General features: G+C 45.9%; 1 protein-coding gene across 2 annotated transcripts in view; it reads left to right on the plus strand.

Annotated features, from left to right (window-relative positions):
* Positions 1 to 14,085, plus strand: part of WARS1 (tryptophanyl-tRNA synthetase 1) — a 33,005-nt gene that overhangs the window by 2,455 nt on the left and 16,465 nt on the right. For both annotated transcript variants that reach the window (XM_060095642.1, XM_060095641.1), the window contains exons 2-4: positions 3,832 to 4,010; positions 9,865 to 10,078; positions 11,062 to 11,170. In XM_060095642.1, the coding sequence (XP_059951625.1) occupies positions 3,897 to 4,010; positions 9,865 to 10,078; positions 11,062 to 11,170 (437 nt within the window). In that variant the 5' untranslated portion in view covers positions 3,832 to 3,896. The remainder of the gene's footprint in view (positions 1 to 3,831; positions 4,011 to 9,864; positions 10,079 to 11,061; positions 11,171 to 14,085) is intronic.

The raw sequence follows: 14,085 nt of genomic DNA on the forward strand, positions 1-14,085 counted from the left end.
CAGTTTACACAGTAAACACTGAAGACAGTGGTCCTTAGTCTCTTGGCATCTCGGACCCCTTTGAGAAAGCAGTAAAACCTGGATACTCTGCTTAGAACCGCAAACGTGCAGGCAGACTGTTGATGTCATTTCAGAGGTTCTGAACTCTGGGTTAAAAACCTCTGAAGCTAAGTTAAATTCTAAAAGTTAGTTAACAAAGAAATAAAGGAGGGGGGCTTCCCTGGTGGCGCAGTGGTTGGGAATCTGCCTGCCAATGCAGGGGACACGGGTTCGAGCCCTGGTCTGGGAGGATCCCACATGCCGTGGGGCGGCTGGCCCTGTGAGCCACAATTACTGAGCCTGCGCGTCTGGAGCCTGTGCTCCACAATAAGAGAGGCCGTGATAGTGAGAGACCCGTGCACTGCGATGAAGAGTGGCCCCCACTTGCCGCAACTAGAGAAAGCCCTCGCACAGAAACGAAGACCCAACACAGCCATAAATAAATAAATAAAATTAAAAAAAAAAAAAAAAGAAATGAGAATGTTGACTAGATAGGAGGAAAAAAGGAGAATATGTGCCCATAAATGGGCTAAATGAATGGATGCCTGAAATGAGGGAAGTGATAGTTCTATTCTCTTTGTCTCTGATCACTGCCGAAGCACTGTACTCATTCAGGAAGTTGCATCATGCACACACACACACGAGATTACAGTGTGGGTGATTCCCACACAGTGAGTATACGCCTCATGATCCTGAGAGCAGGGAGACCTCGCCTGCTTTTTCCTCAGTCAAGTTTCATTCCCGTGTGCCTCTTCTTACTTAAATGGGATTCTGATAGTTAAAGATACATGTTTTTCCCTACAACAGGGACCCTAAATGCAGGCTCAGTTCATCTAGCTGATCCTCTGCAGTTACCTGCTCCGTTGCACGGGGAGATTAGCCATCTGGGGCTCACCGAGTCATTCTACCTGGCACTTTCCCTAGGAATTTTTAAGGGTAATTTTAATCTGTGCTTGATTTTGGTCCTCCTCGCAGACTTCAAAGCCCACTTGTTGCCTTCCGTGCAGGACACCACATTTTTGGAAGGACAAGGGTAAACCGAAGGGAATTCCAAAAAGAGTGACTGGGATAGTGGGCAGATGTTCGCAATGGGTGAGGAAACCAGACAGGGTACGTGGGATTAACCTGGCTCTTCCCAAGGCTCGGAAGGCTCGGTGCAGTGTCAGGACGTTCTAACAGGACTTCTCAAGTCCAGGTAGGAGAAATCTACCTTAAACTGGAATACTGCAGAGGTATTATAAGAGGATATAAACCAGAAGGGGAAAATTAAACTAGATGATTTGTGAGATTCATTCATTCAGTAAACGTCTGTTGATAGGCTACTCTGTGCCGGGTACTAGAAGCACATGAAAGAATAAAACCCAGTACTTGCATTCTCTGTGTGATGGATTTTCATAAATAACTACATACAGTGTGAGTGCTCTAATAACCTCACTAACGAGTGCTCAGGGATCACCAAGGACAGCAACCAACTTGGCCCCGTGGGTGCAGGGGTCAGGAAAGGCTGCAGAGAGGAGCGGAGGTTTGAATAGTAAGACAGCGGGCAGAGGAGGGTGTGAGACATTCTGGGCAGGGGGAGCAGCTGGAACTTGAGAGAGCACATGGTTGAGGGGGGCTTTGGCATCAGATCCTGGTTCGGCTACCCTGGCATGGAACCTCAGAGGATGGTTCTAACTTCCCTGAGCCGTCAGCCTCTGGTCGCTAATGCAGAGCAGATACGGTACCACCCAGCTTTGAAAGTTGGGAGAATTGGGGATCATGTGTAAAGCATCTGGGCGTGATGTTTGATCATTTGTGGCTAGAAGTAATGTTCATCACTTTGGTTGGTATTTGATATGGGCCTGAGTGTTTCTCCTCTCCAGCGCTAGTCAGAAGGTTCTTCCACATTCCTTCTCTTTTTTATGGGCCTCCCTTTCCAGGAATTGAGGCAGTTCTCAGCAAGGAGGGGAAAGAAACTGGCTGCTCTCCCATCCTGGTTTCATTGTTACGGTTTCATTGACTTATATAAAGATTGGTTTAAATTTTACATATTTTAAGGGCTTTCCTGGTGGCGCAGTGGTTGAGAGTCCACCTGCCGATGCAGGGGACACGGGTTCGTGCCCCGGTCCGGGAAGATCCCACATCGGCTGGGCCCGTGAGCCATGGCCGCTGAGCCTGCGCGTCCGGAGCCTGTGCTCCGCAATGGGAGAGGCCACAACAGTGAGAGGCCCGCGTACCGCAAAAAAAAATAAAAAAAAATAATAATAATAAATAAATTTTACATATTTTTTAAACAGATATTTAACAGATGGATGAATAAAAATAAATTACCCCCTCAAATTTGTGTGTTTTGTTCATAGAGCTGCTAGAAAAAAATTTTTTAATGATTAAAGACACAAAATAGTCATTCATTAAACCTCTCCTCTGTGGCTGATGCTGTGCTGGACTATTTACTTACCCACATTATCACACTTATTCCGTGACCAGTCCTGCAAGTTAGCGTTGTTACTGTTATTCCCATTTTACAGTTGAGAAACTGAGGCGTATGACAGTTAAGTAGCCCGTAGGATAATGTTTGAGAGCATAGGTTCTGGTGTCAAACTGTTTGAGTTTGTATCTCATCTCGACCACTCACTAACTGCATTATCTTGGGCAAGTGTTTTAGCCTCTCAGTTTGCTCATCTACGAAACAGAGATAACAAATCTGTCCCATAGGATTGCTGTCGGTGTAAGTGAATTAATATGGATGAGGTGCTTAGAAAAATACCAGACACTGAAGAGCTGGAGGTTCGCTGCTCTGGTGTCGCCTCATTGTCCCTGTCGTCCTCCTCATTCAAGGTGTCACAGCAAGTGACAGATGGAACTGGAGTTCAGCCAAGCTCTGGAACCCTAACAAATAACACTTGTAATGGGTTTGGGCCTTGCTTTACATTTTGTAAAATGCTTCCATGTCGTTTTTTCTCATTTCTTCTCATAACACCTTGAGGTAGGTGACAAAGTTCCTGATGGTGCTGCTTTATAGCTGAGGAAGCTGACACTCAGAAAAGGGAAGTGACCATCCCAAAAGAGGCTGATTGTGGCCAGCCTCGGCCCCAGGGCGGCCTCAGGTAGCCTGTGTGCCCCACCTCTTTTAAGGTTAATAGTAAATAATGCCTAATAGGAGGTGCAGGGACACCTTCTTCAGAGGCTAGCGGTTAAATAAGGCAGCATGTGGAGTGGACAGGCTGTATATGATTCTTACCTCACTTGGAACCCAAAAGGGATAAGGCCCTGCCTCCACCCAGACTTCCCTTCGTCTGAGAACGGAACAGCTGGCCAGCAAAGGAAGCCATTTGTTCAGCAGTATGTTGGTTATGACTGCAAAGGCCTGGGAATTCATCCCGAAAGCAATTAAGATAAAGAGTAAATAGCCATTTGCCAAATGTTTCTAGCTGTGGTGAACTTAGGGTTACTAAAGCACTTTGGTATTTGCTGCCTGAGCAGACATGAGTCCTTCCTGTGTCCTGGGCACTGGCTGAGGCACAGGGGCACCTCAGCAGATGCACACTTGCCCTTGGTTAGGAGGGGTCTTTCTCTGCCTTCCCTAAGTCTGTAAATCGCAGCGATTCCTTTCGACCTCATCATTAGCATTTGTTCTTCCTCTTTTCCCCTGTTTCATGGCTCCAAATTTCTGCTTATATTTTTATTAATGTTATATTATCTATGCCCTTTATTAGAACTCATCTCCAACCTTTCTGGAAAGAAGAACTAGCTACGGTAAAGGAAAAACAGCTGCGATGGTTTGTTAATCTCTCTCTCTCCTCCCCCCCACAGTCTTGTCTGGACCACTGAGCAAATCTGCCAACACCCTAGCCGGCTGTGAACGCAGGTCCTGGAAAATGGCAGATGTGCCCAACGGTGAGCAGGGCTGTGGGTCCCCGCTGGAGCTGTTCAAGAACATTGCTGCTCAAGGGGAGCTCGTGAGGGCCCTCAAAGCCAGAAACGCGGCGAAGGTATGTCATTTAGTTGGGTCCTACGCGCACACACACACACACACACACACACACACACGTCCAAGCCACGTCTGTAGGGTCCTGTTACCAGGATTCCGTTCCCTCACCACCTGAGGTGTTTTGGTTCTCAATTTAAATGTATTTTCTCCTTCATCGGCATCGATGCGTGTAGTCTAAAGGGAAGCCGCTGGGAAACACAGCAGCCGTCCACCCCGCCTCTCTCCGTTTCCCGCTCCCAGAAACAACGATTTTCAATTCTTTTAGCTGGTTCTTTTGCTGTGTAACCCCTACATCTCTCAAAACCACACATTATATTGCTCCTGATAGATGCTCAGGTTTGGGGCTTTCACTGTGGACAACAAGGAATTAGCACTTTCATAAGCACTTCCCATCCCCCCAGCCTCCATGTAAACACCGCTGACCCACTGGGTATAGCATGAGTGCTTCTCCTTTCCTGCCCAACTTTTGTTTTCTCCAGAGTTGATAGTTGTCTTAATTGCTTTTTGTTTGGCTTTTCTTTGTTTCATTTCGGGGTTTTTTGGCTGCACCTTGCAGCCAGCAGGATCTCAGTTCCCCAACCAGGGACTGAACCCGGGCCACGGCAGTGAAAGCCCAGAATCCTAACCACTAGGCCACTTGGGAACTCCCCTGCTTGGCTTTTCTTTTTCTTTTTCTTTTTTAATTTGGCTGCGCCCGCCAGGTCTTAGTCGCAGCACGTGGGATCTAGTTGCAGCATGCAGGATCTTTTAGTTCCTTTCAGACTAGAAATTCATGACCTTTAATTCTCAGAAATTATATTATTTCTTTGATTTATCTTGGGGTTTTTTTGTCGTTTTCTGTTTCTTTGTGTATTTTTTTAATTCAAAGACTGGCCCTCTGAATTTCTTGTTTTTTGACTTATTTTCCTCATTTATTTTCTTTTTGTTCTTCTTTTAGGTAGGTTTCGTCAACTTCTAACCCTCCTGTTGTTTCTCACTTATTCTATCGTTTTTGACCTCCAAGAGCTCGTCTGATCTCTGAACGCGCCTTTCCTCGTGGCTCTGCTCTTATTTCATAGCTACACTGTCCTTCTGTCTCGGAGATCTTGGTAATAGTTTTTCCAGTGTTCTCTACCCCCTTTATAAACTCGGTTTCTTCCAAGTTAGGTTTTTGTTCCTTCTGCCTTTTGTATTAGATGCCGTCACCTGGTGTTTGGTGACGCTCAACCGTGTAGTGGCGCTTTAGGAGGAGCGCCCAGAGCTGCGAGGGGCTTGTGTGGCTTTCCCTTCCCTGGACGGCAGCCACACTGCTCCCTTGCCTTGGGAAGGCTTCAGTGTCAGGGTCTTTAGAGCTCTTCTTTGAGGCTTGTAGAGAGGACTCCTCCAATCTGCTGTCCAGAGGGTACGGGTCCGGCCGCCAGCATTGTGAGCTGAGTGGGGCAGGGGGGCTGGGCTGTGTGATCCCTCGCTGAAGCCCCCGTTCTCCGTGCCCCCGCCCCCGCTGGGCAAGGCGCCTCCAGTCTGGACACTTTTTACGCTCCTTGACGAGACGCTAAACCTCTGGATGGGGGAGGGGGGATGTACCGGCGAGGGGGGAGATCTCAATAACTGCTTCTTAGACAGACTTTCAGCCAGTGCTCCTAGTTTTATAGCCCGCTTTCACCCTCACTTCTTTGAGTATGTAGGGCCGCCAATGCCCAGACCTCTCAGGGATCCCACAGCAGTGTAAGTCCAGTCTCTGCCCAGGTTCCCCGTGTTGTCTTAGCATTTGTTCTTCTCCCGTGTTCAGTCAGGTACCACTCATCCCTCCGCTGTCCAGCTTCTGAATCTTGTTGCTGTCATCCTCTTCCTGTTCCCTTGGTCCTCGTGGGTTATGCCTTTTTTAAAGACCTCTTTGCTGTTGCTGCAGTGGCTTTTAGAAGTGTAACCCATTCGGTCTGCGTCTGTAACCATCACCCTAGCACTTCCTTTCACTCTCAGTCACCCAGCTTCTTCATGTCCATGACTTCCTCGTCTGTCACTTCCAATCCCTGTTGTCATCTTTGCAAAAATCTCTTCCTAGGTTCTCACCAGATGGTGTCAACCATCTCACAGTCACTCCAGTAGTTTACTTTGACTGTTTGGACCCTAAATAATCCATTACATTTTAAAAGAAAGAAACAGTGATATCCAAAAAAAGGAGTTGATTATTCACAGAAAGGGGTTTACAACACCAGGTAGGGCTCAATAGATGAGGCTAAGTTGTTTTAAAAAAAAAAAAAAATCTGAAAACCTAAAATAAATAAAGGACCGAAATGTTGATCATTTATTCTATAAACCCATTTTAGGAACCTGACAGTGATATTTTTGTCATTTAACATTAAATTCGAATAATGTTAATAAATGCTTTTAGTTAGTAACTCTTAGTGACTCCAATTATGTTCAGCATTTTAGCAAACAATACTTAACATGGTTGTTGTTTTTTTAACATCTTTATTGGAGTATAATTGCTTTACAATGGTGTGTTAGTTTCTGCTGTATAACAAAGTGAATCAGTTATATGTATACATATGTCCCCATATCTCCTCCCTCTTGCATCTCCCTCCCTCCCACCCTCCCTATCCCTAGGTGGTCACAAAGCACTGGGCTAATCTCCCTGTGCTAAGCAGCTGCTTCCCACTAGCTGTCTTTTTTACATTTGGTAGTGTATATATGTCCATGCCACTCTCTCACTTTGTCCCAGCTTACCCTTCCCCCTCCCCGTGTCCTCAAGTCCATTCTCTACATCTGCATCTTTATTCCTCTCCTGCCCCTAGGTTCATCAGTACCTTTTTTTTAGATTCCGTACATGTCCGTTAGCATACGGTATTTGTTTTTCTCTTTCTGACTTACTTCACTCTGTATGACAGACTCTAGGTCCATCCACCTCACTACAAATAACTCAGTTTCGTTCCTTTTTATGGCTGAGTAATATTCCATTGTATGTATGCGCCACATCTTCTCTATCCATTCATCTGTCGATGGACATTTAGGTTGCTTCCATGTCCTGCTATTGTAAATAGAGCTGCAGTGAACATTGTTAACACAGTTTAGAATAACTTTTTCGAGGGTGGTCTTTGACTAATGCGTAGTCAGCTGACGCAACAAGAGAGATCAGAGGTTACATGATGAAACCAGAGTTAAATGGAGTAAATTTGTATCTGACCCTGAAATGTATTATACTAGAAGCACCTGATGTTTTGGAAATTCACTTGAAGTGAGCCACTCAGGGATCACCGGTCCTGTGAGGGTGCCGCAGGCTCTCCCTCCACTCTCTCTGCCGTCTGTCCAGGTCATGGTCCTCGGCGTTCTTTCTGCTTCGTGTACCAAGGGAATAACACCCACTGCTTTCAGAAACAGTAACTCACAAAGCTTCCCCTGGCGGGTAGGTCGGAATCTGGGGGCTCTGACGGGAGACAGTTTGAGCAGGATTCAAGAGATGACACTGGATCATAGGGGTTAAGGTAGAGAACAGAGCCGTTTTTCTTCTCCTTTTAGTTTAAGTAAACTTTTTAAACTGAAATACACCATTCGTTCAGAAAAATGTGGAGATCACAAACAGGCAGCTCGCTGAATTTTCACAAAATGACCAAACCTGTGTAACCAGCATCCTCCAGATGGAGAAACGGCACAGAAGCCACCCTCAGGCTGCTTCAGGCCCTGCCTCTACCCTCCCAAGAGAGGCCTCCACCCTGCCTCCCCCACCATGGATAGTTCCTCCTGTGTTGGAACTTTATTTAATCAGGTAGTGTATATAAAGTCTTTCGTGTCTGGCGTTTTTCAGAACATCAGCTTTTTTTTTTTTTTTTTTTTTTTTTTTTTTGCGGTACGAGGGCCTCTCACTGCTGTGGCCTCTCCCGCTGTGGAGCACAGGCTCCGGACACGCAGGCTCAGCGGCCATGGCTCACGGGCCCAGCCGCTCCGCGGCACATGGGATCCTCCCGGACCGGGGCACGAACCTGTGTCCCCTGCATCGGCAGGCAGACTCTCAACCACTGCGCCACCAGGGAAGCCCCAGAACATCAGCTTTTAAAATCTGTTTCAGTGTCCTGGTCCATGTTAGATTGAGAACAAGAAAACGGACAAGACGAGCCTGCTTGTCTGTTTTGGTCCCATTCCAGTTAACAGGTGGTCCTTGAACTGGGACCCTGGTTAGATGTTTGACTTTCAAACAGCCACCTAGTTGGAAGCTGAGTTAGGCCACATAGAGTATGAATGTCACACAGCTGGTGATTAAAGGGTAGTGACTTCAGGGCACTTCAAAGCAAGGTAATTCTCCCATAGATAACTCGATAGATCATGCTTGCTAAGCCTTTATTCTGCTGCAGGCACAGCCCAGGCACTGCCGTAATGAGGTGAGGGAAACACGCTTGCCTGTCTAAGGTAGGCCAACATCCTGTCTCTTGCATGAGGTCTATCCATGGAGCTATTGATGCCACAACTCTGACTCGTTTAAACGACGAATTCCAGATGGTTTCGGAGTTTGAAACACAAATCTGTGCTTGCGAAATCACCCTACAGTAACAGTCCTCTGTGGCCCGGGTGCCGTACCTGACGGAGGAGCCCTCTCTGAATGGAGTTTGGTGCCGTGATGTTTCTCCCCTGGGAAGCCCGGTTTATAGCACATTATGTATAAACTCTAAATGGAACTGTTTGTATTTCCCTTGGCAAGCAAATTGGACTGTGTCTATTCTTTGTGATCTAATCCAGCAAGGCCAATTATAGGAATAGAGCTTTAGGGCATAGCATGACTAACCTGCTTAATTAGGTTTGCTTTTTTAAATGCCAGGCTTCCAGGGGTGGCTAGTGTGGGCTCCTGGAAGAGAGGAGGTCTTTAATAGGTTTCCAGCTTACCCAAGGATCCATTTTACATTTGTTTTTCTTATGCTTATTTTAAAACACTAAATGTGCAAACACTTTGGACAGCTTGATAAGACTCCAAAATGCTGTAGTATAACTGTTTCCCAGTGAATCCCTCCTTAATTTATGACCTGAAAGTCTATATTTTTTCCTTGCCTTTATCTGTTTTCACAGTGTCTACTTGAGTTGCTGTTGCTGTCCTTGGTGGCATCGTTGTTTAAGTTTCCATAAATATTCATCTCAACCTGTGTGGATTGTAAAAACAAGTTCCAATGCAGAGCTCAGTGTGTTTGATTAGTGGAGCTTGTCCCATATGTTCGCTGGCATTGGTGGTGTTTAAGTAACATTTAGCACATTAACTCTCATAAACAACGGTGTAAACTGTGTCACTACACGTATCCTATAATGTTTGTGGTAGTAATCCGTAGCACTAGACCAACAGATAAACAAAGGGGCTTCCCTGGTGGCACAGTGGTTAAGAATCCGCCTGCCAATGCAGGGGACATGGGTTCGAGCCCTGGTCTGGGAAGATCCCACATGCCGCGGAGCAACTAAGCCCGTGCACCACAACTACTGAGCCCGTGTGCCACAACTACTGAAGCCCGCATGCCTAGAGCCCGTGCTCCGCAACAAGAGAAGCCACCGCAATGAGAAGCCCGTGCTCTACAACTAGAGAAAGCCCGTGCACAGCAACAAAGACCCAACGCAGCCAAAAATAAATAAATAAAATAAAAATTTTTTTAATTATAAAATAAAATACATTCAGGCCCATGACTTGCTGTGTGTCCATGGGCAAGCTCCTTCACCTCTCTGAGTCTCACGTTCTTCAACTGGAAAAGGACAGTGACAGTGACGCCTTCCTCGTAGGGTTGTTGTAAGGCTAAAGGAAGTAATGTGTGTGAAAGCAGTTAGCACAACGCCACCACACAGCAGTAACATTCAGCAAACGTTAGCCACTGTCAATACGTTCAGGCTTCACCCTTGCTTCCTTTGTACAGGATGAAATTGATTCCGCAGTGAAGATGTTGTTATCCTTGAAAGTGAGCTACAAAGCTGCCACGGGGGAGGATTACAAGGCTGACTATCCTGCAAGGGAGCCGGCACCTGGGAGTGACAGTGGCCTGGATGCCACAGAAGCAGGCGAGGATTTTGTGGACCCGTGGACAGTACAGACAAGCAGTGCAAAAGGCATTGACTATGACAAGCTCATCGGTACGTTATGGGAAAAGCCCCAGCTTTTAGGAGTGGTTCCACTGAGTTGATTCCACTGATGTTTTCTAATTTGAATTAACCATACATCCAGTCAAGCTTCAATGCCAAGGGGAAGATAGATCCTAAAATCTTTTGTGGTGCATTATATTCCCAGAGGATTATTTTTAATTAACATAACAATATAAAATAAATCTCAAAATAATGATTTATAGTAGATAGCTTAGTAGAAGCTTTTTCCTTTTTTTGAGCAATGCAGAACTTGGGGAAGGTCCATTGAACTGGGCATCTTTGCAGTCATTTAAATTGTCTTTAACTTAGTGGGTACAAGTCACTCATAGATTACTTAAGGTTTCTCCTCCAGTGATACTGAGTGTGGAGCTAAACAGCTGGAAGTCAGCTGAAGAAAGATGACTTCTCACAGGTGGCAGGTCCTCACTGCCAAGCCCTTCACTGGAGGGCTTCCTGCTCAGGAAAATCCTTACTCTGAGATCATTGATGGCTGTCAAAAAAGAAACAGAACTAAAATGTTCTTACCTAAGTCTAAGCCATTTTCCATGATTTATGTATAGACTACCAATGAGGGAAAATTCTCTTGAAGACAGCCGTTAATTCGGTTAAAGACTATTTAAATTTATGGTTGTGAGTGAATATAAATTAAACCTTAATAAGCAATAAGCAGCGGGGGCATGGGTGGGGGTGGGGGTGTGTGTGTGGTTGCCTGGAGTTGCTAGCTAAACTGCATTCTGGATCTGTTTCCTGTCAGAATCCAATCCCAGACAAAAGAGCATTTTGTTCTGTAATTTATTTTCTGTGCTGCTGGCTGTGACCTCCACTCTGGGCTGGTGGAAGGGACCAGAGCCTGAGGCCTAAAGAGGCCTGGGTCTGTTGAGACTGCGCGTGGATCCCAAGTCCTTTCCTCTCGTTTCAGCAATATCACCAAACCTCCCACCACCTAAGGTCGGCATCTCTTCTTTTTTTTCCAGTTCGGTTCGGAAGCAGTAAAATTGACAAGGAGCTGATAAACCGAATAGAGAGAGCTACAGGGCAGAGGCCGCACCGCTTCCTGCGCAGGGGCATCTTCTTCTCACACAGGTCAGGGTCTTCTCACTGCGGGACCTCCCACCCCTCCTCTTCTTTTAATGAAGAAAACTGTCAGGATGCTGTTCCCTCAAACCTCCAGACCCTTGGGGGGAGTGGTTGCCAGTTGGCAGAGGCCAGTTCCGCCTCCTGTCCTGTCAGTAACTGGCTGTGGGACGGTGCCCGTCCCTTCACCTCTGGCCCTTTGTTTATTCATCTGTAAACTGCCCACCTCACAAGGTAGAGGTCAAGTACACAGCAGATGAGATTCGTGCCAGGTTACGTGCTATCAACTATAAAATGTCACAAAACAAAAGAGATTAACGTGTCCAAGTTCAGCATTTCCCATGAGATAAGCAGGAGGCTTCCTGAAATTACATACTTCTTCCTCCTATTGTACTGGCCTACTCATAAATAATAGCCAAAGAGAAACTAATAGTGTGGCTGAGTTGCTTTGCTGTGCACCTGAAACTATCACAGCATTGTTAATCGGCTATACACCAATATAAAATTAAAAGTTAAAAAAAAATTTTTTTTTTAAAGAGAGGAACTAATAGAATGAACATGCACAGAATATCCCTACCTGAGATCATAAATTCCATGCAGATAACATCAGAGAACAGGCGGCTTCTGAGCGAGGTCTTGCCTCTCCCAGCCCACACATCGCCTCGGGTTGGGTTCAAAGCCATGTTCGTGGAGTTTATAGTCCGAGGTAGGGTTGTTCTGTTCTGCCCGCATGTCAGGGTTACGGAGCGCACGTGCAGGACAGAGCTCGGCGGTCTGCCGAACACTTTAAATTCTACAGGCAGAGGACTCCAATCCCCGCTCAGCCCTCTTTCTGGGCAGAATACAACCAAAGCTTTTTCCTTAATTGAGATTTAATTCACATGACATAAAATTCACCTTCTGAAAGTACATAATTCAGTGGTTTTTTTGGTGTATTCACGAGGTTGTGCAACCATCACCACTGTCTAATTCCACAACATTTTCCTCACCCCAAAAAATAACCCTCTGCCCATTAGCAGTCGCTCCCCATTCCTCCCTCCCCACCAGCACCACTGGCAACCGCTAACCTACTTCCCGTGTCCGTGGATTTGCCTGTTCTGCACATTTCATATAAATAGAATCATACCACATGTGGCCTTTTGTGTCTGACTTCATTCACTTAGCATCATGTTTTCAAAGTTCCTCCATGATGTATCATATGTCAGTACTTCATTCCTTTTCATACCTGAAAAATACTTTATTGAATGGACGTACCCCCCCATTCAACAGTTGATGGACATTTGGGGTATTTTCACTTTTGGGTTATCAATAATGCTGCTCTGAACACTTGTATACAGGCTTTTTTTTTAATAAATTTATTTATTTTATTTATTTATTTTTGGCTGCGTTGGGTCTTCGTTGCTGTGTGTGGGCCTTCTCTAGTTGCGGCGAGCAGGGGCTACTCTTCGTTGCGGTGGGCGGACTTCTCACTGCAGTGGCTTCTCTTGTTGTGGAGCACGGGCTCTAGGCGCTCAGGCTTCAGTAGTTGTGGCGTGCAGGCTCAGTAGTTGTGGCACACGGGCTTAGTTGCTCCGTGGCATGTGGGATCTTCCCAGACCAGGGTTCGAACCCGTGTCCCCTGCATTGGCAGGCGGATTCTTAACCACTGCGCCACCAGGGAAGCCCCAAGCCTTGCACTTCTTTTGTTAGATTTATTCCTAAGGTTTTGTTTGTTTTGATGCTGTTGAAAATAGCGTTTTCTTCATTTCCTTTTTGGATTGTTCATGGCTGTTTCTGAAGGGAAAGCGCGCTCCTGTGTGTTTCCTCTAGCTCAGTGCTCACTGCAGCCCTGCTTCACTTCTGATACTGGATATGTGGGGTTTCCACACATCAGGAGGTCCTGCAGCACAAGCTGGTGTCTTACAATTTAACCCAGTTCTGACACTGTCTACCTGGAGGTAGCATTTGATCCCACAGGTTAAGGGCTCAGTCCCACAAGACTACCCCCCACCTCCCTAATTCAGACAGGAATCGTGAGTCCAGACCATTACCCGTGCCATAAATCAGAGGGCCCCATGACAGCTTCGTGGAGTGAATTTGCCAGAGCGTCTCACGTAAGTCAGGAAAACATTTTACTTACTAGATTACCGTTTATTATAAAAGGGTATAATTCAAGAACAGCCAGATGGAAGAGATGCACAAGGCAAGGTGTGTGGGAGCACAGCGCTTCCATGGTCTCCCTGGGCACCTCTCTCCCCACTTCTCCATGTGTTCACCAACCCGGAAGCTCTCTGAAGCTGTCCTTTGGGTTTTTATAGAGGCTTCACTACATAGACGTGATTATTTAAATCACTGGCCACTGGTAAATAAACTCAATATCCAGCCCCTCCGCCCTCCCCAGAAAGTGGGAAGAAGGCAGGGGGCACTGAAAGTTCCAATCCTCTAATCAGAGTTAGCTCCCCTGGGAACCAGCCTGCCTCCTTAGGTTATCTAGGGGCTTTGCAAAAGTCACTTAAGTAACATAAACTTTGTGGTTGAAAGGAGCTTATTATATGAATAACACTCCTGTCTTTATCATTCTTTTCACTTAGGAAATTCCCACAATGGTTAAAGGAGCTCTATGCTTGAAACAGGGTAGAACAAAGACCAAATATATATTTCTTATAATCAATCACAATATTGCACTACTGTATAGAAATACCACAACTGATTTTTGTTTGTTGATCTTACATGCTGTAACTTTGCTGAATTCATTTATTAGTTCTTATTTTAAAAAAAATAAAATTCAGCCACATACATTTGAAGATCTAATTATCTTTATTCAGTGATTCATAAATCAGGCAGCATCCCATCTAGCAACTAGAAAGGCTGCTCCAAGGGGTTTTACAAAATGGAACGTTTTTACAGGGAGAAGGGTGGGGCAAGGGAGGAATTAGCAAAAGGAA

The sequence above is a fragment of the Mesoplodon densirostris genome, chromosome 4 (assembly GCF_025265405.1).
Source record: "Mesoplodon densirostris isolate mMesDen1 chromosome 4, mMesDen1 primary haplotype, whole genome shotgun sequence".
In the NCBI taxonomy this organism is placed as follows: domain Eukaryota; kingdom Metazoa; phylum Chordata; class Mammalia; order Artiodactyla; family Ziphiidae; genus Mesoplodon; species Mesoplodon densirostris.